The following is a 27,439-nucleotide window of genomic DNA, read 5'->3' as shown; positions in this document are numbered from 1 at the left end:
TTTAGTGATACAGAGAGATACATGTGTTCTATCAAGAAAATCATGTTATCAACTGAGTAGCCCCATTTCTCTGGAGAATAGTGTAAAAACTTTGCTATAGAATGATCTTGCTGCTTTCTTTTGTTATGATTCATGTATTTCCTTTGAAGGGGAGTAATGCTTCACCTTGCTTGGTTTGATTTAGTTGGCTGTATGGGCAGGAATTGCATCGAAGGCCTGAGTCCAGTAGTTAGAATGCCTTTGCATTTGCAGATTATTTAGGTAGGCGGTAAGATGTCTGTCAGTCTGGATGCCTTGACCATTTGGAAACCAGTTGAGTTTGAGTAAAGTTGTTGATGCTTGATTTAATGCAGAAAAGCCCCTTCATTCTAGAAGATGAATATGTGGTGAATATCAGTCATGGTTACTCATTGCATCACGTGACTCGAGTTATTTACCAGGCACTTACTGGTCTTGGATCCTATGCTATCTCACCGTCACCTGTTATTCGAGGTTGCCAACGCTGAAGGCTTCCGCCTTAGCGGATGTTAAGTGTTGTTGGTGAAGCACAAACGTCATTATCACGAAAACAGGAAGCTATGTAGGGAACATGCCAAATGGTGAATTAATAGTCAGGGTAAAGGAAGCTGACGCACTCTCAGGGAAGGAACCCTGAATTCATCTACTTTGTTCTTTTTAGGTGGCTTAAAAACAGAAATGGCAAACTCACGACTTTTTTCAGACCATATTGAATTAAGTAGGTTTAGCCTTGAGCCTGAAAACGTGGTTTCTTGTATTTTGTGTTGTCTTAACAATGTTGATGTTCTAAAGACCGTGAGATGTTTGTAATCTACATTATTCTTTGACTGACTAAAGTCTTATAAAATACAGTAAAATTGACCGTTTTCTCTGTTTATATAGAAAACTTAGTGTTTTGAATCATATCTTAATAACTAGGAGTAGATAGTTTAAAGAGGAAATAAATAGAAAATTACTTTTTTACCATTTTTTGGATTATCATGAATAATCTGCACAGTGAATCAAAAGTATTAGCACTGTAGATCCCAAGAATCAAGTATCAAAGGATGTTATTTTCTTCTATGTCATTGGTTTATGTGTGTACAGACAATTCTTATACATATTTATATGTGATCGTCATTAATGCACATTATAGAACTTTTTATTATTATTTAGTTAGTATATGGAGCAGTGGACTTTGTTGTATTATTGTCATACGTAGATATTTTCTAACTGAAAAGTTACATTTGTGTAAGTGTGGGGGTGCACACGTCTGTATTCCATGTGTGTAAGTGTGGGGGTGCACACGTCTGTATTCCATGTGAGTAAGTGTGGGGGTGCACACGTCTGTATTCCATGTGTGTGTGTGGATGCACATGTCTGTATTCCATGTGTGTAAGTGTGGGGGTGCACACGTCTGTATTCCTTGTGTGTAAGTGTTCGGGTGCACATGTCTGTATTATATCTGTGTAAGTGTGCAGGAGCACACGTCCGTATTACATGTGTGTAAGTGTGTGGGAGCACACGTCTGTAATATATGTGTGTACGTGTGCAGGTGCATACGTCTGTATTACATGTGTGGGTGCAAGCATGCCACACTGGGTGTGGAGGTTACATGACAACCTTCAGGAGTTGGATTTCTCCTTTTCTATGTTCAATCAGGCTTTGTGACAAGTGCCTTTACCCTTTCAGCTATCTTGTCAGCCCTCAGACACACAGTACTATACCTAGCTCTCAACTCCCTTTCCCTCCCTCTCCTTGACAGGATGGTGCATCCAGTCAGCCAAGATCCCCCCCATCTGCAGTTGTCTTGCCTGTGTCAATTAATCTGGCTTCAAACTCGCAGAAATCCACCTGTCTCTGCCTCCTAAATACTCAGATTAAAGGCTGGCTCATTCAGCAGATTCTTATCTGTGTACACGCAGATTAGAATGCCCACCTGTTGTACACAGTGTCTTTCTGTAATCCCAGTGCCCTCTCTGAATATCCCTGAGGCCAGCATGCTTCAGTGACAAGTTTTAAGTTGCGATTAATTGTGCACAGTAAGATTTCCTCTGTGCTGTGTGCCTGGTACTGTGCTTGGCATGCTCTTTTTCTCTTTTTAAAATGTCAGCACCAAGATCTTACAATTGGATTGAGAAAATGAGCCACAGTTTGAAAGCAGATACATAACAATTTTAGAGGTTGTGTGAGAGACTGTAAGGGAGAGGGTATGTGAAGCTGGTGCTAACATCTTTAAGTGAATTGGTAGCTGCAGATGTTTCCACAATAAAGTGTTAGCAGAACAAACTTCTTTTGATGTTCTCAAGAATTCCCACCTGAGGGCTGGTGGGATGGTTCAGTGGGTAGTGGTGCTTGGTGCCAAGCTTTCAGGAGTTCAGTCCCTGGTGGCAGAAGGAGTGAATTGACTCACATTTGTTCTCTGACCTTTACACGTGTGTTGTAAAGGCATGGCTGAGTGCCTGTGCATGACTGCACACATAACAGAACAATATAATTTTATGTAAAAAAGAATTCCCAGTTGATATTCTTACCTTCAGGTTTGTAGAATTGGTCTCTCTATCTTGGTTTTCCCACGTTAAACTTCAAAACAGCACATTTCCAGGTTTTGAAGATGATTTAAAATGGGTAAAAGATGCATTCTTACAGCACAGGTCTTCATCCAAATCACTCTTTCTTTTGCCATAGCTGGGTTTAGTCCAGTGTCTACTTTGTTTATTTTACTTAAGAAAAGATTTACTGAGCATTGTTCTGGGCAGTAAGAGTGCTTGGCAGAGAGAGAGCCAAAATCTATATGTGTTAGTACTTCAATCTCCAGTGAGGGAGGAAGCAGTAAGCAAGAGACAAATGCATGAAGACCAAGCATCCTAAGTGATATGGAGAATTAAAAACAAACAAACCAACCAACCAACCAACCAACCAACCAACCAACCAACCAACCAACCCTCCAAAAGCAAAACCAAACTCAGGGTGCTGCTTCATAGTGGGGAATCAGGGGAGGCCTCTGGAGGGGATGAGATCAAAGTGGAATAACATGGAAGGGCCAAGCAGAGTCCTGGGAAGGGCAGTCCAGGCAGGTTAGGAAGGCACAAAAGCAAGAGTTGCCTGAGCACTGAGAAATGTGGGCGGCGCTGATGGGTCACAGTGACAGAGCGAGCGCCTCAGGAAACGATGATGATCGGGAAGCCAGCCAGACTGTTCAGGTCCACCACTGTAGCTGGTGGCAGCTGAGTTGGTTTTCACTAGGCACAAAGGAGGATTTTAATCAGAAGAGTCCTAGTGTCGAACAAGTCTGTGTCTTTAAAAGTTACTTGCTGCCTCTACAGTATAGAGCAGAGAACATGGGAGATAAAATGAGAAAGGTGGGCATGGTGGCACCAACGTGGCCCCCGCCTGGAGTTTCTTCGCTGACTTCCTATGACTGTGATTCAGCTAAGAGGTCAGGGCTATGTCTGTGCAGTTGAAGCTCTGACTTGTAAGGTCCCTCAGGACCTCAGGACCTCATATCAATCATATGAGAAGCAGAGGCCATTGTCAAGCCTCATGAAGCCGTAGATTTCTAAACCCTTCAAATGCTGAGACCTGGCTGGCTGACTCATCCCCGCCTTGTGCATTTGCATTTTATCTGAAATCAAGTACCATGCTTTGTGCTTCCCTGCAGATGAATGCTATGGCATGCCAGATCTAGAGAGCATCGTACCTTAGGAGAAAGAAAGAAACCATCTGCCACTAGAGAAAGGCCAAAAGTGGGCTCTTTTTTGTATGAACAGAGTGAAAGTTAAGAATCTATGTTTAAAATATGACCATAAAATTTCCCTGCATTTATAGTTCTTGGCACCAAGGATTAGAGACCTGTTTTGGATGATATACATGGTTTTAAAAGTCAAGATACGCTTCTATGCAAGAGATACTTGAAGCACTTGGGGTTCGTTGTTAGAAGGCATAGAAGTTCTCTTGCAAGATACATAATTTATCTCAGATCAAGGCTCATTCATTGTCTTGGACTCCATGAGCAGTCAAGGCTTTCATTTTCTTCCTTAATTCTTTTATGTATTAAAAATTACTTTTTATTTACTTTATTAAGTGTCATAAATCTGTGGGCCTTTCAATTTTGTTCTTTAAAAAATCTTATTTTTCCTTCCCCTGGAATGCTGAAGCTGTACATCCTTGACTCCTGGACCCAACTGTGACCGCTTCAAACTGCACATCCCGTACGCTGGAGAGACATTAAAGTGTGAGTAGATGGTGGTCACCAATTATTGCAAGTTGTGCTTTACATTTTACTGCTGACTGTTCAGAGTGAGCTCTGATCCTGCTTACTAATAGTTACTATTTTGCTATCTGCCATCCCGCCCTGGTTCTTTCTATTCAAAGTGAGGTACCCAGCTGAATTAAGTTGTAGAGGAATAGGCCTGTATAGAAACACAATAGTGCGTATGTATGTCTTTTTTCTTGAAGGGAGCTCTAAGATAATACCCCAATAAAGTGGCTTACTGCTTTGTGCCTGCAAGATGGTTCAGTGAGTGAGTAAAGACCTGCCATCAATCCCGACAAAGTGAGTTCTATTCCTGGACCAATTTCCACATGTGCGTTGTGCCCTGCACCCAATAAAATTAATACACACACACACACACACACACACACACACACACAAGAAAAAAGATGTAACACTTAAAATACCTATTTAGTAATAGTTGTTTTTAGGTAGGAATGGCTGATGTCTCCACTGCTGTCAAAACCCATTGTCATGGTCCTTTCTCTAGGATTCTGGGCACTGCATACATGTGTCAACATACTTTATAGCAAGAGTTAGAAATGCAAATGGCCTGTGAGGGCCACAGTGATAATGTAATCCACGAAAACAGATCGGGTTATGGAAGCAAGCTTGGGACACCCTGTCTCTGAGGAAACTCCTTCTATTGACTCAGATATCAGAAGTCAGACATTCTAAATTCTTTTCTTTTTTAAATCAGGTTTAAATGTTGTCTATCTTTCCAAAATTAGGGCCATATGTTATCAGGTAGATTGAGTATATGTGAAGAGTGGCCTGAGCTTCTGCACCTTGGCTTCCAATACCGCCTGAATGGTGTGCAGGGTGCACACCTGGGATGCAGGCCAGCATCTGCAGCGTCTGTCTGGGCCATGTTAGCCCTTCTCTGTCGCCAGCGCAGCACTGAGCTCTTACCTACTGTGAAAGTGATAATAGCTTTGCTTTGTTAGTGTCAGTAACTGCACCTGGCATTTTCTTTCTTAAACCTATTCTTGTGAACAGGGTGTTAAAAATCTATTTGTAAAAAAGGATAAAAAATGTGGTTATTAAAGATCAGGTGGATGGGTGAGGGAGATGGCACAGACCATAAAGGGCTTTCAAGGTAAAAGGACCTGGGTTTGATCCCCAGAACCTACACAGAGAAAAGCTTGGCGGGGGCAGATGCCTGTAATCCCAGTGTGGGGATCAGAGACAAGCAGATCCTGGGACTCATGTGATCCCGGTTAGCTTACTTGGCAAGGTTCAGGCCAACAAGGAACCCAGTCTGAGAAAACAGAGTGGATGGTGCCTCAGGAATGATACCTAAAGTTTCCTCTGGCCTCCACACCTACTTGTGTGTGTGCTTGTTTGTGTGCTTGTGTGTGTTCTTGTGTACTTGCACACACTCACACATGCACACACTCACATATGGTATGATGGGTGCAATGGGTGGATAAACTGCTTTTTGGACTATCAACTGTGTGTTCTACTGTCATTGACTGGGAGGTGCCACATCTTGGCATTCTCTAGAATGGCTTTGTGTTAATTTACCAAGTGTAATGTTAAATGAGACATTCAGGCCAAGGTCACTGTTACCGTGAATTATTAGACCATTCTCAGGAAACGACAAAAGTACAAATAGTGGCAGGCTTAGATTGTTATCTTTTCCAATTATTAACTAAATTTAAAAAGAAATGATCCAAGTAAATCACTCATGGATGAAATGGAGATAGTGCTGAAGTTACACACAGAAGGAAGCATTGGTCTCCTGTCCTGTGTTTCCCCCTCTTACTCCTGTTTTCTGAGGAAACCATTACAGTTTTAAGAAATGGTTTCAGTTTAGTTCTTCTGAGGATTCCCATTTCTCTCAGTACTACTCTGCCTGTTTCCTGACTGGCTAGTTGTAGATGTTATCTTTTGACTTCCTGACCTGCTAGAGGCATCAGCCTATTTTCACTGTCCCCTTACCTCTCTCTTCCTCTTTAATAAAAGCACATCGCTGCTATTGGTTCTCGAGTTCTTTACCTTGTAGCTAAAACCTTTGTTCTTTTTTTCTTGTGGGGATCAAATTTCAGGGCCTTACAAAGGTTAGAGACAAACTTTTCCAAAAAGCAAATCCATGGCACCCCCTCCATACTCCCCTCCAGGGTCCCTTTAAACACTGATCATACAATTCAATGAACAGTCCCCTAGGGTTCTTGATAAGTGCATGACTCAGCTGTGTTATCAGCTCTGACGATCTCTGTGCAGTGGTGATGGACGTCTCATCTCTCTGGAGTCCCATGACCCACAGATAATGTCTTTTGGCTTCACACTTCATGGGGTAAGCGCAGCCTCTGCTTCTTTCTTCTCTTGCTTTTTCCTGCACCGCTTTCCCACATCTTCTGTTTTCCCCTTTGCATTCTCAAGATTAATAATTTGTTGTCTATAATAGTCTCCAGGGCATTGTTCATAAATTACACAGTGGCTCGATAGGCCTGCTTCTGCATTAATTATCATTATATTTTACTTCGTTTTGTGGGCCTAAATAGTAACAATTCTACGCACTACACTGGACGATTTCTTAGGAAACAGGCCACTTGCTTAGGTTATTGGAATCCAGGCTCAAATAACCTGCCCAGATTTTGTTCCTCTCTCTTCTGCTTCTGCCTTTCCTATATCTCTGCCCCACATTTCTTTATTACCTCCATTATGATTAGGTATCTTACTTAAGATCTCTTTCTTCCTCTCTGTTCCTCTTCAGATGTCTTGTTCTTACTTTATGACTGCAGTATCTGTTAGTCTTTCAAATAACAAAAATTAAAGGTTCAGCAGTTAAATGTGTTTGCTGACAAGCCTAACGACCTGAGTTCAATCCCTGGCATCTACCTGGTAGAAGGAGAGAACTGTTCTAGTTTCCTTTCCAGTGCTGTGATAAAGCACTCTGACCATATCCCTCCTGGATCAGTTAATAGTCAAAACAGTCCCCTACAGATGTGCACTTAGGGCAGTCTGTTCTAGGCAATTCCTCAGCCTGGGCTCCTCTCAGATGACTCTAGAGTGGAATTAAACCAGCCAAGGGGTTGACGAGATGGCTCAGCAGTTAAGAACACAGACTGTTCTGTTCTTTTAGAGAACCCTGAGTTTGATTCCTAGAACCCATGTCAGGCAGCACACAGCTGCCTGTGAGTTCAGTTCCATGAGATTAGATGCTTTCCTCTGGACTGTGAAGGCACCTGCACACACATGTACATATACATGTGTAGTTCAATTGAAAATAGAAATCTTTAGAACAATAAGATTAAACAAAATCCCATCTAACCAGTTCAACAACTGATTCTCACGGGCTGTCCTCTGACCTACAAATGCATGCCACGTATACGCACCATCACAGAGATAGATAAATATAATAATTGTAAAATTTTAAAAATGTTTTCTTTTTTAACCATTATTTTAATATTCACATGGAACATCATATTTTATAGCATAATTTCTCTTCCGGTTATTCTATAAAGCTGTGACCCTTTAATACAGCTCCTCATGTTGTGGTGACCCCCAGCCATAAAATCATTTTCTTGCTACTTTATTTATTTCATGTATGTGCATACACTGTCACTGACTTCAGACACATCAGAAAGGGACATCGGATCCCATTACAGATGGTTGTGAGCCACCATGTGGTTGCTGGGATTTGAACTCAGGACCTCTAGAGGAGCAGGCAGTGCTCTTAACCACTGAGCCATCTCTCCAGCCCTTCTTGCTACTTTATAACCGTAACTTTGCTACGTTATGAATCATAATATAAATGTCTATGTTTTCTGATGGCCTTAAGTAAACCCTATGAAAGGATTGTTTGTCTTTCAAAAGGTCGAGACCAACAGGTAGAGAATTGCTGATCTATAAGCTTCCCTCAAATAAAAGCCATCATGCACATAAGATAGTAATAAGATACTGTGTAGAGCTCCCAGGTAGTTGAGCATGCTCTTAGTGTGGGGGACTCTTGACTGTCCTATTCTTTTTTTTTTTTTTTTTTGTGGTTCTTTTTTTTTCGGAGCTGGGGACCGAACCCAGGGCCTTGCGCTTCCTAGGCAAGGGCTCTACCACTGAGCTAAATCCCCAGCCCCGACTGTCCTATTCTGAAGTTCAGCGGTCATCAAAATAGATCTTATCCTTTTTCAAAAGTGAACTTCCTGTATTTCCCCCTGGAGTACACTTGGCCATTGCCGGGCAGGGAGGTGTGTGCACTCTTTCCTGAAGAACGTTTAATTAATCTCCCTGCTCATAGCCTTATGTCTCCTCCTCTCCTCTGCTTACCGGGTAAGTGGTAGGATGACCAATGGCTTCTCTGTGTTCAGCTGTGTCCTCCTCATATTCCTGTGAGAGACACAGAGCACCCTGCCCTGCCAAGCACCAGTTCCTGGCTGCATTTTGTCTTCTAGACATTTGCTGAGGTTTCCCCTGTGTAGATTGCTATTTCTTAACCTTCATCTCCGTTCTTCCTCTTTTATATTTTTACAGACTTCTTTTAACTTTCATAGTAGAGGGGTGGTTAGAAGGAAGAATTAGCCTCCGGTTTTTTTTTGGTGTGCTAATTTATGTTATACTATGTTTTATTTGCTGATATCCTGTATTTTCTCATCACTATAAAATTTTCACATGAAACCTGTTATTCATTGTATATTAGGCGTATTCTATCAAACTATTGTTTGATATCATATACTAAGCACTAAAGACTTATTTAGCCTACTCTATGCTCTGTAATGAAAGGTGACTAATAGATGTCTTTTTTTTTTTTTTTGAGACAGGCTTCTCTGTGTAGCCCTGGCTGTCCTGGAACCCACTCTGTGGACCAGGCCAGGCTTGAATTCACAGAGATCCAACTCTGCCTTTCCACTTCTGGGATTAAAGGTGTGCACCACCCTACTTAGCATCTTTATTTTAACTGCTTAGGTCATTCTTTCTTTCTTTTTCTTCTTACTTATGTCAGGCTGGTGGGTTTTTGAGAGAAGGTCTCTCACAGGTTCGCCTATGCTATCTGCTGCTGAGTCTATGATCTGTCCCCTCTGCCCAGCTGTGAGATTAGAGATGTGCACTGTTGTACCTGGCTTTTTAATGTGCATCCTGGTGGTTCAAACTCAATCCTCATGCTTGAGTGGCAGTCAGTTTATTGAGTGAGACATTTTCCAAGCTCCTCCTTTCTGAAATTCTGGACTTTCTGTAGAGAACCTTCTGAAAGATGTTGGCGATGTTCTTAGGTTTAGTGTTAGATCCAGGGGTTGGCAGTAGGTACAGAGCTAGGAGATTTACTCGAGAAGATGGTATCATGAGTAAGTTCCTTCCAGACTTTTAGAAAGGTGTGGGGTTTAAGTGCCATTTACCTGTTGCCTTAAAAACCTGTTCTTATTCTCAGATTTGCACCCTGTTGGGTAGCCTTTTGCTATACAAACACCTCTATACATTTAGGGATGGAAACTTTTGTTCTTGTTTTTATTTTATTTATTTTTTGAGCACTCTCTCTAGCTCTGGAAATTTATTTTTTTAAAGACCTGTTGAAAATCAATAGACTTATCAAAATAAATGAAATCAACTATATAAATTCCGGTGGGCAAGTCTTAATTTAGAAACTCAGAACCAGTATGTCCTTTGCACATGCAGTTAAAGCTCAGGTAAAAATGGGTTTGTGCTTGTCACCAAGTGCCGTGTCCCCACCTGCAAACACACATTTGTTTTTGTCAGCATTTCCAAGGACAAGCCTGTTTTGCTTTGTGTGATATTTAGGCCATGGCCATTAAGCTTCCCTTCTTGGAAACTTAACTGAAAATTATTTCCAAATTAATTCTGTTCATAATATTTTAAAAACTTAGAATTACCCCCCCTCTGTGTGTGTGTGTGTGTGTGTGTGTGTGTGTGTGTGTGCTCACGTATGCGCACGTGCTTTCTTAGAGTGCAACAAGAGTTGTCGTTTCCTTCTATCATAAGGGTCTTGAGGACTGAACTTAGGAGGTCAAGCTCAGCGGCAAGCACCTTCACCCAGTAAGCTTTCTTGCCAACCCGTCTCAGAAACCCTTCTAGGAGGTCTGAGGCATGCTCAGCTGACTGTGGTATTCGTGTGGGACAATTAGATCTTGCATCTACATCAATGCTTACTGCAGTTCAACATCAATGCTTACTGCAGTTCAACATCAATGCTTACTGCAGTTCAACATCAATGCTTACTGCAGTTCAACATCAATGCTTACTGCAGTTCAACATCAATGCTTACTGCAGTTCTACATCAATGCTTACTGCAGTTCTACATCAATGCTTACTGCAGTTCAACATCAATGCTTACTGCAGTTCTACATCAATGCTTACTGCAGTTCAACATCAATGCTTACTGCAGTTCAACATCAATGCTTACTGCAGTTCAACATCAATGCTTACTGCAGTTCAACATCAATGCTTACTGCAGTTCAACATCAATGCTTACTGCAGTTCAACATCAATGCTTACTGCAGTTCAACATCAATGCTTACTGCAGTTCAACATCAATGCTTACTGCAGTTCAACATCAATGCTTACTGCAGTTCAACATCAATGCTTACTGCAGTTCAACATCAATGCTTACTGCAGTTCAACATCAATGCTTACTGCAGTTCAACATCAATGCTTACTGCAGTTCAACATCAATGCTTACTGCAGTTCAACATCAATGCTTACTGCAGTTCTACATCAATGCTTACTGCAGTTCAACATCAATGCTTACTGCAGTTCAACATCAATGCTTACTGCAGTTCAACATCAATGCTTACTGCAGTTCTACATCAATGCTTACTGCAGTTCAACATCAATGCTTACTGCAGTTCAACATCAATGCTTACTGCAGTTCAACATCAATGCTTACTGCAGTTCAACATCAATGCTTACTGCAGTTCAACATCAATGCTTACTGCAGTTCTACATCAATGCTTACTGCAGTTCAACATCAATGCTTACTGCAGTTCTACATCAATGCTTACTGCAGTTCAACATCAATGCTTACTGCAGTTCTACATCAATGCTTACTGCAGTTCAACATCAATGCTTACTGCAGTTCAACATCAATGCTTACTGCAGTTCAACATCAATGCTTACTGCAGTTCAACATCAATGCTTACTGCAGTTCAACATCAATGCTTACTGCAGTTCAACATCAATGCTTACTGCAGTTCTACATCAATGCTTACTGCAGTTCTACATCAATGCTTACTGCAGTTCAACATCAATGCTTACTGCAGTTCAACATCAATGCTTACTGCAGTTCAACATCAATGCTTACTGCAGTTCAACATCAATGCTTACTGCAGTTCAACATCAATGCTTACTGCAGTTCTACATCAATGCTTACTGCAGTTCAACATCAATGCTTACTGCAGTTCAACATCAATGCTTACTGCAGTTCTACATCAATGCTTACTGCAGTTCAACATCAATGCTTACTGCAGTTCAACATCAATGCTTACTGCAGTTCAACATCAATGCTTACTGCAGTTCAACATCAATGCTTACTGCAGTTCTACATCAATGCTTACTGCAGTTCAACATCAATGCTTACTGCAGTTCAACATCAATGCTTACTGCAGTTCAACATCAATGCTTACTGCAGTTCTACATCAATGCTTACTGCAGTTCAACATCAATGCTTACTGCAGTTCAACATCAATGCTTACTGCAGTTCAACATCAATGCTTACTGCAGTTCAACATCAATGCTTACTGCAGTTCAACATCAATGCTTACTGCAGTTCTACATCAATGCTTACTGCAGTTCAACATCAATGCTTACTGCAGTTCTACATCAATGCTTACTGCAGTTCAACATCAATGCTTACTGCAGTTCTACATCAATGCTTACTGCAGTTCAACATCAATGCTTACTGCAGTTCAACATCAATGCTTACTGCAGTTCAACATCAATGCTTACTGCAGTTCAACATCAATGCTTACTGCAGTTCAACATCAATGCTTACTGCAGTTCTACATCAATGCTTACTGCAGTTCTACATCAATGCTTACTGCAGTTCAACATCAATGCTTACTGCAGTTCAACATCAATGCTTACTGCAGTTCAACATCAATGCTTACTGCAGTTCAACATCAATGCTTACTGCAGTTCAACATCAATGCTTACTGCAGTTCTACATCAATGCTTACTGCAGTTCAACATCAATGCTTACTGCAGTTCAACATCAATGCTTACTGCAGTTCTACATCAATGCTTACTGCAGTTCAACATCAATGCTTACTGCAGTTCAACATCAATGCTTACTGCAGTTCAACATCAATGCTTACTGCAGTTCAACATCAATGCTTACTGCAGTTCTACATCAATGCTTACTGCAGTTCTACATCAATGCTTACTGCAGTTCTACATCAATGCTTACTGCAGTTCTACATCAATGCTTACTGCAGTTCTACATCAATGCTTACTGCAGTTCAACATCAATGCTTACTGCAGTTCAACATCAATGCTTACTGCAGTTCTACATCAATGCTTACTGCAGTTCAACATCAATGCTTACTGCAGTTCTACATCAATGCTTACTGCAGTTCTACATCAATGCTTACTGCAGTTACTTCCTTTCGATCTCCTGAAAGCCATGGAAGTAGCTTGACTATGTCCAGATTTCCCACGATTGTAGCCATGGATTTCTTTAGAAATCGAAGTTTAGAATCGAATTTTCCTTCTTGGAGTAAGATAGGGTTTGCAACCCCATAGGAAGAACAACCAACCAGACCCCCCAGAGCTCCCAGGGACTAGACTACCAACCAAAGACTACACATGGAGGGACCCATGGCTTCAGCCACATATGTCGCAGAGGATGACATTGTCTGGCATCAGTGGGAGGAGAAGCCCTCGGTCCTGTGAAGGCTCGTTTCCCCAGCGTAGGGGAATGTTGGGGTGGGAGTGGGAGCATCCTCATGGAAGCAGGGGGAGGGAAGGGGTTATGGGAGAGGGGGAAAGGCGTTAATATTTGAAATGTAAATACGGGGCTGGGGATTTAGCTCAGCAGTAGAGCGCTTGCCTGGCGAGCACAAGGCCCTAGGTTCGGTCCCCAGCTCCGAAAAAAAAAAGAAAAGGAAAAAAAAAATGTAAATACATAAAATATCCAGTAAAAATAAATTAATTAATTAAAAAAATAAGATTTTGCAGGCCCATCTTTCTCTCTCTTTTCTGTCTTCCCTCTCCCTTACTTCTTCTTTAGTCTTTCTCATAATTTCTCTTTTGTTTCTTTTCGAGACAAGTTCTTATCCTATAGCCCACACTGTGCTGGAGCTCACTGTGTCGTGCAGGTTGGTCTCAGGCCTTCAGTGGTCCTCCTACCCCAGCCTACTGAGTGCTAGAATTGCAGGTGTGAGCCACCCAACTTAGCTTCTTTTAGAACTTTTAAGTCATCCTTTTTGTTTGTTTAACATCTTTTGTAAGGATGAAGATAGCATGTGTTCCTACTTGAACGCATTTTGTAGCTATATTTATTATAGCTAAGAAATGTATTGCCAGAAGTTTCTTATTACAGGATTTGTCATTAAATTTTACCTTCTACAGCCTATATAATGATTGTCACTAGATGATCAAATACTATTCTAATCAACAAACTCTTTAATAAGTTTAGTTTGCTCAAATAAATATAAATGTCTGTGAGTTTCTATGGTTCTACAAGTCTTTGGAAAGTAGTTATGATAGCAAACACAGAAGCTTTCTGTGTTGTTTTAAAACAATAATTTACATGTATGAGAGTTTTTTTTGCATGTATGTCTATGGGCTGCTTGCATGCTTGGTACTTAACCGTGGCCAGAAGTGGGCACTGGATCCCACAGCACTGGAGCTACAGATGGTACTGAGAATCAAACATGGGCCTTCTGGAAGAGCAGCTAAATTCTCTCTCTCTCTCTTTCTCTTTCTCTCTCTCTCTCTCTCTCTCTCTCTCTCTCTCCCTCCCTCCCTCCCTCCCTCCCTCCCTCCCTCCCTTTCTCCCTCTCTCCCTCTCTCCCTCTCTCATTCTTCTCTTACATATTACATCCGGCCAGAGTTTTTCTTCTTTCTCTCCCCTTCCCCAGTCTCTCCCTCCACCTTCCCCCTCTCCCCTAGATCCACTCAGCCTCCCTCAGAAAAGAGCTTGCCTCTTAGGGACACCAACCAGGTAGAGTAAGACCAGGCATGAACCGTCACATCAAGGCTGGATCAGGAGGCACAGTAGGGGTATGGGGGGAGGGAGGGTCCCACAAGTAGGTGGAGGAGTCGGACAGCATCCTCTCCCACTGTTAGGATTCCCACAAGAACACCAAGCTATTCAGCCATAGCATCAAGCCAGACCCCTACAGGCTTGATCACTTGGCCCTGGTTACTTGGTTCTGTGGGCCGAGTTCTCATAGTATCTATGATCCCTGTTTCTTCCAGTCCTTTAGGCTTCTCTGCAGGACTCCTGGAGCTCCCTGTAAGTCTTGTCTGTGGGATTCTGTTTCCATTAGTTGCTGGATGAAGTCTCTTTGGTCTCGTCAATGACAATTCTCTTAGGCTTCAATCCCAAAATACTCCAGATAGGACAAACTGTAGGTAGAAGGTTTGGTGGCTGGGTTGGTGTCCCAAACCCTTCACTTTAGAATAGCCAGTCTCTTTATCAGTGAGCAGCCTTCCTAGCCTGAGGCTCGTTGGCCTTAGCCAAGGCTAAGCCAGAGTATTTGGAGTTTACAGTAATTCATTTTATAAGTTATCCTCAGTGAACAGGCCTGCTTTGTTTATTAAGTTGTACCTTCAGCTCCTAGCAGCGTAGAGGTAGATGCTCGATTAATACCCATGGAAGCAGTGGATGGCGGGCATGATGGGTGCATGAGTTCTTGAGTTGCAATGTTCAGATCTGTGCCAGCTACAGGATTAGAGGGAATGTGGTATTCTGTCCCCGTATCTGCCTTGTTACCAGCAGACACTCGGTCTTCACGAGTTATTTATTATACAAGGAATTATTAATTGGAGCACTGCCCCTAACAGTTCAGAAAAACAGGAAGGCATGCACTGTACTGTGCAGATTGGGAGCCTGAACCTATTTCACATTTATTTATTTTATTCTGCCCTCTGGAGTCAGAATAATGAAAATAGGATGCAACTTAATTTGCATATTAGAAAGCAGCCCTTACAGAAAAATCTGTTTCACCTGTAAACAAAGGGAACTTCGGGCAGCGGCTGATAGAGTGGAAGGCAAAGGAGAGGATGTGCTTCTGTCGGTGCAGTGGTGAGCAGATTCCTGAGAAGGATGCCAGGATGTTACAGTATACTGGGAATGATGTTACTGTTTCTGCAGTTCCTTAACGTGAAGAAACACCTGCTGGCTACTGAAAGAGTTGCCAATTTGTGTAAGAAATTATTGAAAGTTGTCCAAGGATGAGATATTAATTAAAGAGAAACCCTTGAATTTGACAGCTGTAGAAGACACAAATCATCCTTGAACTGGAATAGAAATGTGCTTCTTCAGGGATCAGGAGGAACTGAATGAAGTGCATATTGGAGTCCTAACCTCCCACTGCAGTGGCAGGAGTTTCTGAGCTGTAGTAAAGTTCATGGTGGGCTAGGGATTTGTTATAGACATGGTTAGTAAACAGACACGACAGTCAGTTTGCATAGCATTTAATTCTAAAGTAATTATCTGATTATTTCAGGGAGGGTTGGGTGGGGGAGACAGAAAAGAAGATAGAGAGGAAGACAATGAGAATGTGTGTACCCACTCTGTTCAGACAGAGCAGGGAGCGTGCTCTGCTCACGCACTATTTCCAGTCTCTAGTCTGTGCCTGACATTTAGAGAAGCTTAGTAAGTGTTTGTGGAATGAACCAAGGATATTCTTTCTCTGGATCTAGTAATGATGGGGTTTGATGAGCAAGTGACAGATCTTAATTCTGAAGGCTCTTTGAATCATATTGTTTATGCCACTAGGAAGAGACATCATTACTGAAATATTATAGGTTATATTGAGCAAGTCTGTGGCTAGCGAATCAGTTTCAAATTTGAAATTATCTTTTGTTTGAAATTTTTTGTTTCATACCAACAATTTATGTTAATCAGGGACTGTTTGGTTATAAGAAATCCATTGGAACCAAAATAAACCAAAGGATTTATTTATTTGTCTTTATAAAGAATCAAGTGAATTTTATGGTTTTCAAGGGCAGGGGAGAGCAAGGCTTCACTGGGACTGGAACCAGGAACTGGCATGCTGGCAGACATGACAGTAGCTGCTTGTCATCTGAGTTCTTGTATTTTGGCACTTTATTAACTTGATTCTTTTCCCCAGATTTCTCTAAACATTGGATAGAAATGACTTCATTCTTACAGGTGAGCTGAGTGTGGAATCGGTAGTGAGAGAGCAGTGAGCCTTCATTCTTGGGAAAGCTGTGAGTTTGATAAAGACATGGTCAGGTCGCTCACCCCCCCCCCCCCCCCCGTGTGTGTGTGTGTGTGTGTGTGTGTGTGTATGTGTGTGTGTGTGTGTGTGTGCGCGCGCGCCCCTGTGAGTGTGCAGATATGCAGGCACCCATGCATGTAGCTGGAAGAGGACTTCTGGAGACTTTCTCTGCCACTCTCTTCTTTCTTCCCTTGAGCCATGCCTCACTGTAGCAGAAGCTCACCGTTTTTCTCCTGTTACAGCCATGCATAACTGTGCTGTGCTTTTCAGCACGGGTGCTGAGATTAGAACTCATGTACATATGCTTTCAGAGCAAATACTTTTGGTGAGGAACTAGTTCCCTACCCCTCGGAACCCATGTAAGCGCAGGTAAGCGTGGTCTGGGGAGGCCCAGAGAGGTCCATTACTGTGTTTCTCGTGAAACTGTAGACATGTTCATTTTGTGTCTAACAATGGAACAGTATTGTTGCTTATTATCTGAGAAGAGTGATGAATATTTATTAAATCCATTTGCAACACAGTAGAGAAGTTGTGCCAAAAAATTATCTCAATGAGTTTCAAGTTGAAATAGTTTCCCTTCAGAGGAAAAAGCCTGGAAGAGAAAATGGGTTCTGATTTGGAGAATACATTCTCCCCATGTCCTCAGAGGTACAGTGTAAATTCAGTGTTCATTTCTGAGGATTCAGTACTGTATTACTGAGTTTAAATATATAATTTTTGGACAATTATTCCAACAAAATGAACTGGCTTCAGACTGTTATTTAAATTGTATGCACTATTCAATCAAATAGTGGCCAGACAAACTGATATTTTATAGAGAAGTTACAGATACTGGTCCAGATTCTGCTGTATTGAATCAGCTCAAGATTTAACTTCAGTGTTTGATCTATACCTTCTTGAGGTCCCCCTCTTCCCCCCCCTCTCCCTCTCTGTACGTGCGTGCATATTTACGCTCTCATGTTTGCATGTTAACACTGCTTTAGCACTTCAGATCCATTATATGTTCATCGTTGTAGTCAGTGTAGGAAGCTCAGAGTGCTTACTTTTTCTGTTTACTGTTCTCTAAGACCTTACTTAGACAGCATGGTGTCTCTGCTCTGATGGCTGTTTCACAGAAACTGGCCACCTCCAAGTTATGGTATCTGAAAGATACGGTTCTCAGTGTTAGGAAATTTGTGTGTCAGCTGAAAAAGATGTTGATGGCATTGACTGACTGTCTCTGTCTCTGTCTGTCTCTCTGTGTCTCTGTCTCTGTATCTGTCTCTCTCTCTCTCTCTGAGTTTTGTATTTTATTTGCTTTATTATTGTACCATAAGTTTCTTAGACAATGAAAAAATATTTGGCATACCTATGTGCATGATGATTGAACAACTTTAAGGAGTGGCTTTCCCTTTTCCCTTGGGTGGGTGTTCTAGGCATTGATTGCATGACAAGTGTCTTTGCCACTTAGCCCTTCTGCCAGCCACATGCCTCTGAACTTTGTCCATGTCAGTTCAAAAGTTGGCTGCTGTGCCCATAGCTGTTGGCATTTATTTTTTAATTTCTTAAATATTTGAGTCAGGGTCTCTGTAAGGATCTCAGACTAGCTTTACAAGAACTCCGTAGCTGGGAAGCCTTGAAGCTGCTTTCTACCACAGCATCCCTGGTGCAAGGTCACAGGCCTGCACTGCTCTGTCTGGTTGCTGCTGTTGGCGTTTGTGTTGGGGTGACAGTCTTTCTTATGAAAAATTTCTTGTCTTTGTGAAATCAAACCTGTTGAGAGGATATTGACTGAATAATCTTTTCCTTTTTATCCCTTCACATATCTCCCCGTTAGTATCTAGTGCACTGAATCCCTTAGTTGGTTCTCCTCTGCACTCACACTGCTGACGTGTAGGCGCCTCTGTCTCTGGGGTCCTTTGCCAGGACATTAGGAGTTGACTACTCTTACTGTGCCTGTGGCACTTGCTAAGTAAACAGTTGGACGCCGTATCTTGGACACAGTATTTTGTTGCATACGGAGGAGCCTTGTCCCTTTCCTTGGTAGCACAGTTCATTTTACTTTTATTTTTATCTTTAAAAAAGATTCACTGACTTAAAGATTATTATTATCCACCACTCACGGTATTTTTAGAGGCTAATTAGGGAGGCAGGTCACCTTTCAATTACTGAATGGTCTGAAAGAGTCCTCACTGAAGAGCAAGAGGCGCTAATTTTGGGTATTAGACGTTCTTGCTCCTTAGATTTTCAGGATTCCTTTGTCTTGGCATTTCAGAGTATTTTATTTCTTGGGATCCATGGAATACTCTGCTATATTAAGAATAGCAGCTGATACTATTAAGTGTGTAAAATCATTTCTGTTATAAATAATGGTATACATCTGCAATCTGATTTGATGCTGATTATAATTAAATAATAAACTGACAGACATAATTCCTAAACTATAAAAAATTTCATTTATACAAAGCAGGCTTATTATACAGAATTTTACTTATCACAATTCTTATGTATGAATTTATATACTGCTATTTTAAGTCAACTTTATTGCATCATAGTTTACAATAGTAGAATGTTTACATTTTAGGTGAAATATTTTGCATATTTTGGCAGTCCTAAAATCTGTTAGGAATACCTCAGTCCAGATTTAGAGCATTCCATTCCTCACAGGTCCGTCTGCTCCACTACCTTCCCCTTAGTTTCACAGACCTGGACTTACGTGTTCTGTGTTGTTTAGGGGCTAGGCGGCCAGCTTTTTCCTCTGAGAACTTCAGAAGTGTGGAACTTCACCCATATTGTTGAGTGTGGGGCTACTCTTGTCTGTCCCCTGGCTGTAGTGTCAATGGACTTGCAGCCTCCATCCTCAGCCCCAATGAGGGGGCTACAGACTGCACAGCAGAACTGCATTGCGACACTGAGTGCATAGAATCCCTTTTAAAAGTCATTTGTTGAAGGACACTTGGGCCACTTCCAGATTTTTGTCTGTTATAAATTGCAATGTAAAATTTCACTTGTTTGTGGAAATAATTTTTTTCTTTTGGGTTAATCTTGTATTGCAAGCTAAATGTAGAATAAAGTTTATTAAGTATGTGGTAAGCTGTTCTCTAAAGTAGGTATATCATTTTATAGTTTGCATAACAATTTAATATTCTAGTTACTCCATGTTCTGGTATTGGTTCATTTTGAGCTAATTTTAGGCATATATTTATTACTTAATCACTTAAGTAGTTTTCACTTCTGGATTTTGTATTGTGTACTCTCTTGAGCTAATGCAACATTCTTTTAATTCCTGTAGCTTTTTTGAAAGTCTTTAAATGGGAGCATGTATGTACACCAGTATCTTTTCCACAGCTGTCTGGGCGAGTCTAGCTTGTTTGTATTTTAGGAACAGCTTTTCATATGTTGCCCAAGTCCTATTCAGTAGGACCTGCTTGGTCTCACTGAACCCGGAGACCGATCTGTAGAGTAGGAAATGTCTTAACAGCATCAAGTCTCCTTGCTGACCCCAAACCTGGAACTTCTTCACATCTTGTTGTCATGGATGTTTGGAATTTTCAACCAGTACTGTCTGAGCAGATCCTAATGAATCCACTTTGTCCCACATATTGTTGATAAAGGATGCTCAATCTGTCTGTCTGTCTGTCTGTCTTTATGTCCCTGGTCATCTTATCCCTCCTCATATTTGTCCTTCTTGTTACTGTACAGTGGCTTTAGTAAAGTATTATGTTCACATCTTTTTCTCATTTTTTCAAAACTTTTTTCTTCTGATTGGACTTTGAGGATTCATGTGTTTTGGACTTAAGCTCCTTCTAGGATGTATATTTTCTCCCTGACTGCCTTTTATCATCGTTACAAACCTTTGTCTAATGTAGTGTCACAAAGATCTTTGTGCTATGCTTTCTTTTTATTGATTCATTTCCATGGTTTTGTGTGGTGTGCATGTTTTAGTGTGCATGAATACATGTGTGTGTTTGTACACGAGTGTGGATGCCCAAAGTTGATGACAAGAATTATCCTCAACCACTCTTCCACCTTAGTCATTGAGACAGGGTGTCTTAGTCAAACCCAGAGCTCATGGATGTAGCTAGTCTTTTAAGGTCTAGGGATCTCATCTCTCCTTTCTGTGGCTAGAATTAAAGGCAGGCCCCTGGGCCACCGCGCCACCTTGGTATTTACATAAATTTGTGGTATTCAAACTCCAGTCTTCATGTTTGTGCAGTAAACACTCTAACCAGAGCCATCTTCCCAGTCCTGTGCTTTCTTTGAGATGTATAAAACTTAAGGTTTTATACTTAGCTTGTCATTCATTTTGAGTCTACATTTGTTTAGGATATTGCTTTTAGAAAACCCACAGATCTCCAAATGTTCTACTGTTAAAATAATATTTGTTTATTCTACAGTGCCCTTGTATCTTTGTTAAGACTCATTGCCCATATATTGATGGGGGCTCTTTCTGAACTTCTTAGGCTGTTCCGTTCTGTCCATATCTTACTTTATTCTGATGCACAGTTTCCATATTGTAGAAAGTAAATCTTGAGGGTTGGGGAGGGTTTAGTGATTAAAAACACATGCTGTACAGGTCTGAGGACCAGATTCCCAGAGCTGTCTTAGAGCTGGACACAGTAGCACAAACTCCTCCTCCCAGTGTACCTCTAAGGGGAGATGGCATGTGGGAACACGAGAATCTCCAGAGGCTCAGAAGTCAGTTAGCCTGCCTAAGAGCTTCAAGAATGCCACATATTTCCACACAAACAAGTGCAAACACACACACATGCGCGCGCGCGCACACACACACACACACACACACCCATACACCCACAGGCATGCATGCACGCACACACAGACATGTGAACACAGAGACCTTGAAATCAGGTAGTATGAATATTTTAATTTGTCATATTTTCAAAAGTGGTTTTATAAATACAAGGTTCTTTAGTTTCATAAATCTTGGAATCAGCTTGTCAGCTTTAAAAAGTGTTTCATATTTTGCTTCTGTTTTGCATTTAATATATAGGTTTTAGACTTTTTCTATCATTCACCCAATGTTAATATATTTTGATTATAAATTATATTTTAAGATCTGATTATGTATTGCCATCATGTAAGTAGGTTTTTTGTCTATTAATGCTGAATCCATCGTAAGCTCATTTATGAGATATAATTGTTTATAGTTTCTTAGAACTTTCTATTCAGGAAATTATGTACTCAGCGAATGACTGTTTAGTCCTTTCCACCCAGTATGAGTCACATTTCTTTTTATTGCCTTAGCGTATTGACTAGGCTCTTGAGGAGTGTTGTGAGCAGACAGTCTCATTTCAGATTTTAAAAGAAATGAGTGCATTCCGAATTTAGTATAGTTTTAGTTTTGTTATTTTCAGAATTGCCTCTTCTCAGGACTGATTCCCTTCTATACCTAGTTTGTTGAGAATTGTTTTGTCTTCTTTAACTTTTTTTTTAAGATCAAGAATAAGTGTTAGATTTGGTCAAATAGTTTATCAGCTACAATGATTATGAGATTTTTTCTGTTTCAATTTTATTAGCACAATGGATTATAAAAACATATACCAAGATATTTATTTATTTCATGACATAATTTTTCCTTTACTTTTTTTTCTTCCCATGGCCTTCTTGTCTGCCTTTCAAATTCATGGCTTCTTTTTTTTTAAATCATTTTTTACATGTAAACACACACACACACACACACACACACACACACACACACACACACACAAATACAGCCTTTAGAGTCTACTTAGTGTTTCTTGTATGTGTATGGTTTTTAAGGCTGACCACTTAGTATTGAATAACAGATGACTGATAGTGTTAGTAAAGCGATATGGATATTTAGTGACTAATTTTGGCATATTCAACCTATTTTGCCTGCCTGGGAATGAGCTTCGGTTGTCCCGCTCTTTTGTCATTTTTAATCTTGTGGGATTCAATTTGTTAATGTTTTGTTGCGTATGCTGTCTGTGTGTTCATTGGTTATGTTGATTTATGTTTTTCCTTAGTATGTTTTCAGGATTTTGCATTGTACTTAAATGCAAATGAATAGACTAAATCGAGAGGTTCGTATTCTGTGAATGTTCATAAAGAATTTGTATTATTTTTTTTCTTTAACTGTTTGGTGAAACTTGCTAGCAAAACCATTTTGGATCTGGACTTTCCTTTGTAGGAAGGGCTGGAAGAATAAATGCAGTGTTCTTACTAGAAATATTGAGCTGATGCACTTTATCTTGGGTGACTGTTGCTAGTTTCAACATCCATCTTAAGTTTCACCGTTTATTGGCACAGAAATTTGTATACTCTTCCCCTATTTTTTAAAATATCTTTAAAATCTGTAGTAGTAATGTCACTTCTGTGTTCTCCTGGTTTAGTAATTTATCTCCTCTCCCTGCCTTTTCCTCATGGGTCTGGCTGGTGACTTATCAGCGAGTTAGTGTTCTCAAGCAGCTAGCTCTTGCTTTCACGCCTCTTTGTTTTTATCGTTTCAGTGTTACTGTGTTTCCTTCTGATCTTTGATTTTCCTCTTCCTCCTCCTCCTCCTCTTCCTCTTCCTCCTCCTCTTCTTCCTCCTCCTCTTCCTCCTCCTCCTCCTCCTCCTCTGCCTCCTCCTCTTCCTCCTCCTCCTCCTTTTTTATCATTGAACTTTGTCCTCCCCCCCCCCATTTATTTAGATGGAAAATGAAGTTCCTGTCTTGATGGCTTCATGTTTTCCTGAGCTCAGCTTTGAGTGCTTTGGTTTTCTTTCATTAGTATATTTAGCTCAGTTCTGTAACTACTGCTGTGTTGAGCTCAGTTTTTTCTAGTATGGTTTTGAATTTTCCTTTAGATTTTTTTCACATATAGGTTATCTAGACATATCTTTTAATTTCTAGAATTCTGTGGGTTTTGTTACCTCTTACTGATTTTGTTGTTCTGTCAGTTGAGTGGCTGTAGAAAGTGTTCACTGCAGTTTCAGACCTATCGGGCTTCACTATTCTATCAGCTTTTGCTTCATATATGTGGAAGCTCTGTTGCTAGATAAAAAACGTGTAAGATTATGATATCTACACACCTTGCTCTTAGGATATTGTTTGTTTTGAAATCTATATTAATTAATATTAATGTACTATAGTACATCTTTTCTTCTTTATTTTAATAATTTATTTTATCTTTTAAAAATATTAATTTATTTCATGTATATGAGCACACTGTAGCTGTCTTCAGACACACCAGAAGAGGGCATCAGATCTCATTACAGATGGTTATGAGCCATGTGGTTGCTGGGAATTGAACTCAGGACCTCTGGAAAAGCAGTCAGTGCTCTTAACTGCTGAGCCGTCTCTCCAGCCCTTATTCTTTTATTTTTAGCTTATTTGGGTCTTAACATTTAGAGTGAGTTTTGTATAGCAGCATATGACTGGATCTTGCGTTTAATTCTAATAGTCTTTGTTTCTTGGTTGAGATGTTTGTATCATTTCCATTTAATATGATTGTTGATATATTGGTTGTATCAATGCATAAATATACCTAGCGTCTTGTGGCAGTACATAACTCTTATTATTGAATACCTATGTGTCTAGTAATCATCTTTGGATTTCAGACCTGTTCTCCCTTTCTCAAGTTTATGGTGCTGAGAAGTGTTCTTGTGTCCAAAAGTAAGGGGCTTTACAAATATACCTTTCTAGAATATTACAGAAGATATTTTAACATTTCAGTCTGACTTCAGAATGAAGAATTTTAAGAAAACTAGGTCCTTACTGGAGGTGTGAATAGGGCCTGAATATGTTTTTGTATAGTCCTTTTCTTTATCATCTGCCCTTACACATAGAAGTTGGCATAAGACCTTCTGGATCATTTTATGCCCACTTCAGGTAACCTGGTTACTCTAGATGAGGTCAGGTTTCACAGCAGGCTTTTCATGCCATGATCTAATCTCCATGATCACTGGATTCTTGGTCTGCCTTGGGGAACATAACTGAGAAGACATATTTCATTCGCCTGAGAAATATATCCCACTTCTTAGTTTCTAGCATATGACATTCATATTACCTTGTGTACATTGATAATTGCTGTCTCTATTCCTGTCTATATGTAGATTTTTATTTTTGTGCCATGTATGAGTGAGTCTTTTATATTTTAAAATTATAAAGACTTTTGTGTGATATAAACAGCCTAATCTTTCCTAGTAGAGTTTTAAAAATGCTGTTTTCAGACTGCTGTCAAACGTGGAACTTACAGAAATCTCTCTTTACATTCCAGATCTAAGCAAGATAATAGGCGCGCGTGCGCGAGCGCGCGCGCGCGCACACACACACACACACACACACACACACACACACACACACACACCCCAAACTCACTAGGGATGTTTCCTGTCGACACCTGTCATTCAGACACAACCTTTCCTCCAGAATCCATTTTTTCCCCCTGACTTTGGCTATGTCCTGTTTTGTAGAGGGAAGGGAACATAATATTTTGGTAGGATTATATCTTTAAAGATGGAGAATTACATCCATTAAAAAAAATAAACAACTTAGCAAAAAAAAAAAATTGGCAAAATCAGAAAATGCTTGCAAGAGGATTTGGGATGTTCTAGAGAATTACAAAGATAAATGATTTCAGGTAAAGACCAAGAGTCTCTAATTTGTGAGGGGAATAAAGAGTCAGAGGCAAGAGAGAGATGGATAGACAGCCCTTGTTGGAGGGAAAAGAGAAAATGATTAAAAGTTTTTAAATGTATTCTGAAAAAAAATAAAAATAATTAAAATGTGTTCTGAATAAAATCTGTACTCTCCCCCCTCGAGCCTTAGGTACTGGACTCCTTCCCTGTTATTGTCTCCTCAGTGGCGAGCCCCTGTTTGATAGTGGTTGTGTTGAGTACACAGCAAAGCTGCAAACCATCTCTCATTAGTTCTTTCTTTGTACTTATGCCTAACCCTCTCCCTCTGGAGAAATGCCAGTTTGCCACTAAATTTAAATAAATAAGAACATGTCTCATCAATAGGGGTGGCAAATCTAGCCCCTCTTTAGAGCACTGAGCAATTTATGACCATATGTTAAATACCATAAAACAGCTTTAAAGATTTGGGCCCTGGCCATTGCCAGATTGCACCGTAGGAGTACGGCAGCGCTGCAAGGGACTGGGAATGTTTCCTCCGGCCCTTGCAGGCCTCAGCAACTCACTGATGTCACAGCCAAAGGGGCCTGTTTTCAAACATTCCCTTTATAAAGGTGAAATCCCACAAGATCCCATTTGGCATTTGGGTAGCGAGAAAGCAAGACTTCTTTTTAACTCTTAAGGGTCAGAATTAGTAAGACAGTGTTGTGTGGGAGAGCAAGTAGCTTGGCAGTGGTGAGTGTAGGAGGCAAGTCGGGAGTTGGTAGGAGACGTCCTTCTCATTCTTGTTCTTGGAGCGTGAACTGGGCTTTTATATGGTACCAGGCAACCAAATACCGCATTTCTCACTCATTTTCTTCTTGCCAGCTTCCATGGAATTAATATTAATGTTACAACAATTTAAAAATTTCATACTAAAGAGCTGCCAGCTGTAAGGATTCCTTTTCTTCCAGGAGTATGACTCATTATTTGGTGAACTCCAAATATTAGCTTTTCTTTTTACCATCATCACTGCCTGTGACTCACACATGGCATATCGTGGGCTCGTGGTTGAGAGCATGTAGGAGTGTGCCAGCACATGTGCTTTTTGGTCAGGTGGTTCTGGATGGTCTCAGATGAGAACACTGGAAGCAGGGACAGGCCCACCAAGTGCAAGTAGGCATGGCAAGGCTCTGGGTCGCACTTCACTGACACATCTCCTGGAAAGAGAAAGATGATGAGATTTGGCTGTCAAAGGTCCAGGATCCCCAGCCTTCTTGAATGTGTATGTGCCAGCCCTAGGACTGAAATCTGTCCTGCCCGTATAGACCGTTCTGTTTGGTCTTCCTTTGTAGCTCCTCTCCTGTACATTTGAGGCAGTCACACACTTCTCTAGGAAGTGCAGTTGGGAAGCTCCTGTTAAATTCTTCCTAAGGCAGGAAACACACTATTGTTTCTTGTTGTTGCTTTCTTCCTTTGAAAGAACAAATTATTTCATACTTTGGCAATTTATAAAGGCTCCGGGTAGTAGTTTGAAAAAACCATACTGCTGGTCTAAGGCAAAAATGCAGTGATCTTTCCTGACACCTTTAAGTCTGGGCTTGTTTTCCCATGACACGTATGCTGCAGGAGGGCAGCTGTGGAAGAGTGGAAGTCCTTTCCCCTACTGCACATGAAGTCTTTAGAGGGACAACAGGATTTTGCTTTGAGCCTTTGATTTTAAGCTTCAGTCTAATTAATTAGGCTATAGCTGCCCACTTAATTCTTCTCTGTTTCTCTCAGGACCTTTCTGTTCCTGTTACAGGCATCTGTTAAGTCTTTTTACCTGAGTGGGTTTCTTGAATATTTGCATCATAGTTTTCAAACTATGTAGAACACAGAAGCAGTTAAAATGCCCTCTTCATTCTTTAATATGAGAAAAATGTCACTTTAGTCATTTCTCAGTATCTTGCCACAGTGGATGGAAATTAGAATAGGGAACATTTGGCTTTCTGTGAGTTGAAAGCTAGATTTTTGGCAACTGATTTCTTTCTGTAGACTAGTAATTATTCTTAGCTCAGTCCACCAAAGAGAAGAACCTGTTTAATAAAGGGGACCAGCTCATTATTGAGTTCCGTTATAGTATTTAACATAGCATCCTTGGCTATGTGTCATGGCACAGGCCCTTCGTACTCCAAGCCTCTCTTTTCATTTCTGAGAAGCCTGCCTTCAGCAAGGTCCAGTCGTAGTATGTGAAGTGTAACTGTGCTC

The 27,439-nt window shown here is 40.7% G+C and overlaps 1 protein-coding gene across 8 annotated transcripts in view; it reads left to right on the top strand.

The window, feature by feature from the left end:
- Nucleotides 1-27,439, top strand: part of Babam2 (BRISC and BRCA1 A complex member 2) — a 450,578-nt gene that overhangs the window by 99,285 nt on the left and 323,854 nt on the right. For 4 of the 8 annotated variants that reach the window (XM_087553689.1, XM_087553690.1, XM_087553688.1 and 1 more), the window contains one exon: nt 4,155-4,231. The exons of 3 other annotated variants lie outside the window; for them this stretch is intronic. In XM_087553689.1, the coding sequence (XP_087409815.1) occupies nt 4,155-4,231 (77 nt within the window). Of the gene's footprint in view, nt 1-4,154; nt 4,232-9,035; nt 9,134-27,439 lie in introns of those variants that run through there. One more of the 8 variants, XM_087553691.1, reaches the window with a different exon arrangement.

The sequence above is a fragment of the Rattus norvegicus genome, chromosome 6, assembly GCF_021556685.1.
Source record: "Rattus norvegicus strain SHRSP/BbbUtx chromosome 6, alternate assembly SHRSP_T2T, whole genome shotgun sequence".
NCBI classification, from domain to species: Eukaryota; Metazoa; Chordata; class Mammalia; order Rodentia; family Muridae; genus Rattus; species Rattus norvegicus.
This window is presented reverse-complemented; position numbering and strand designations above follow the sequence as displayed.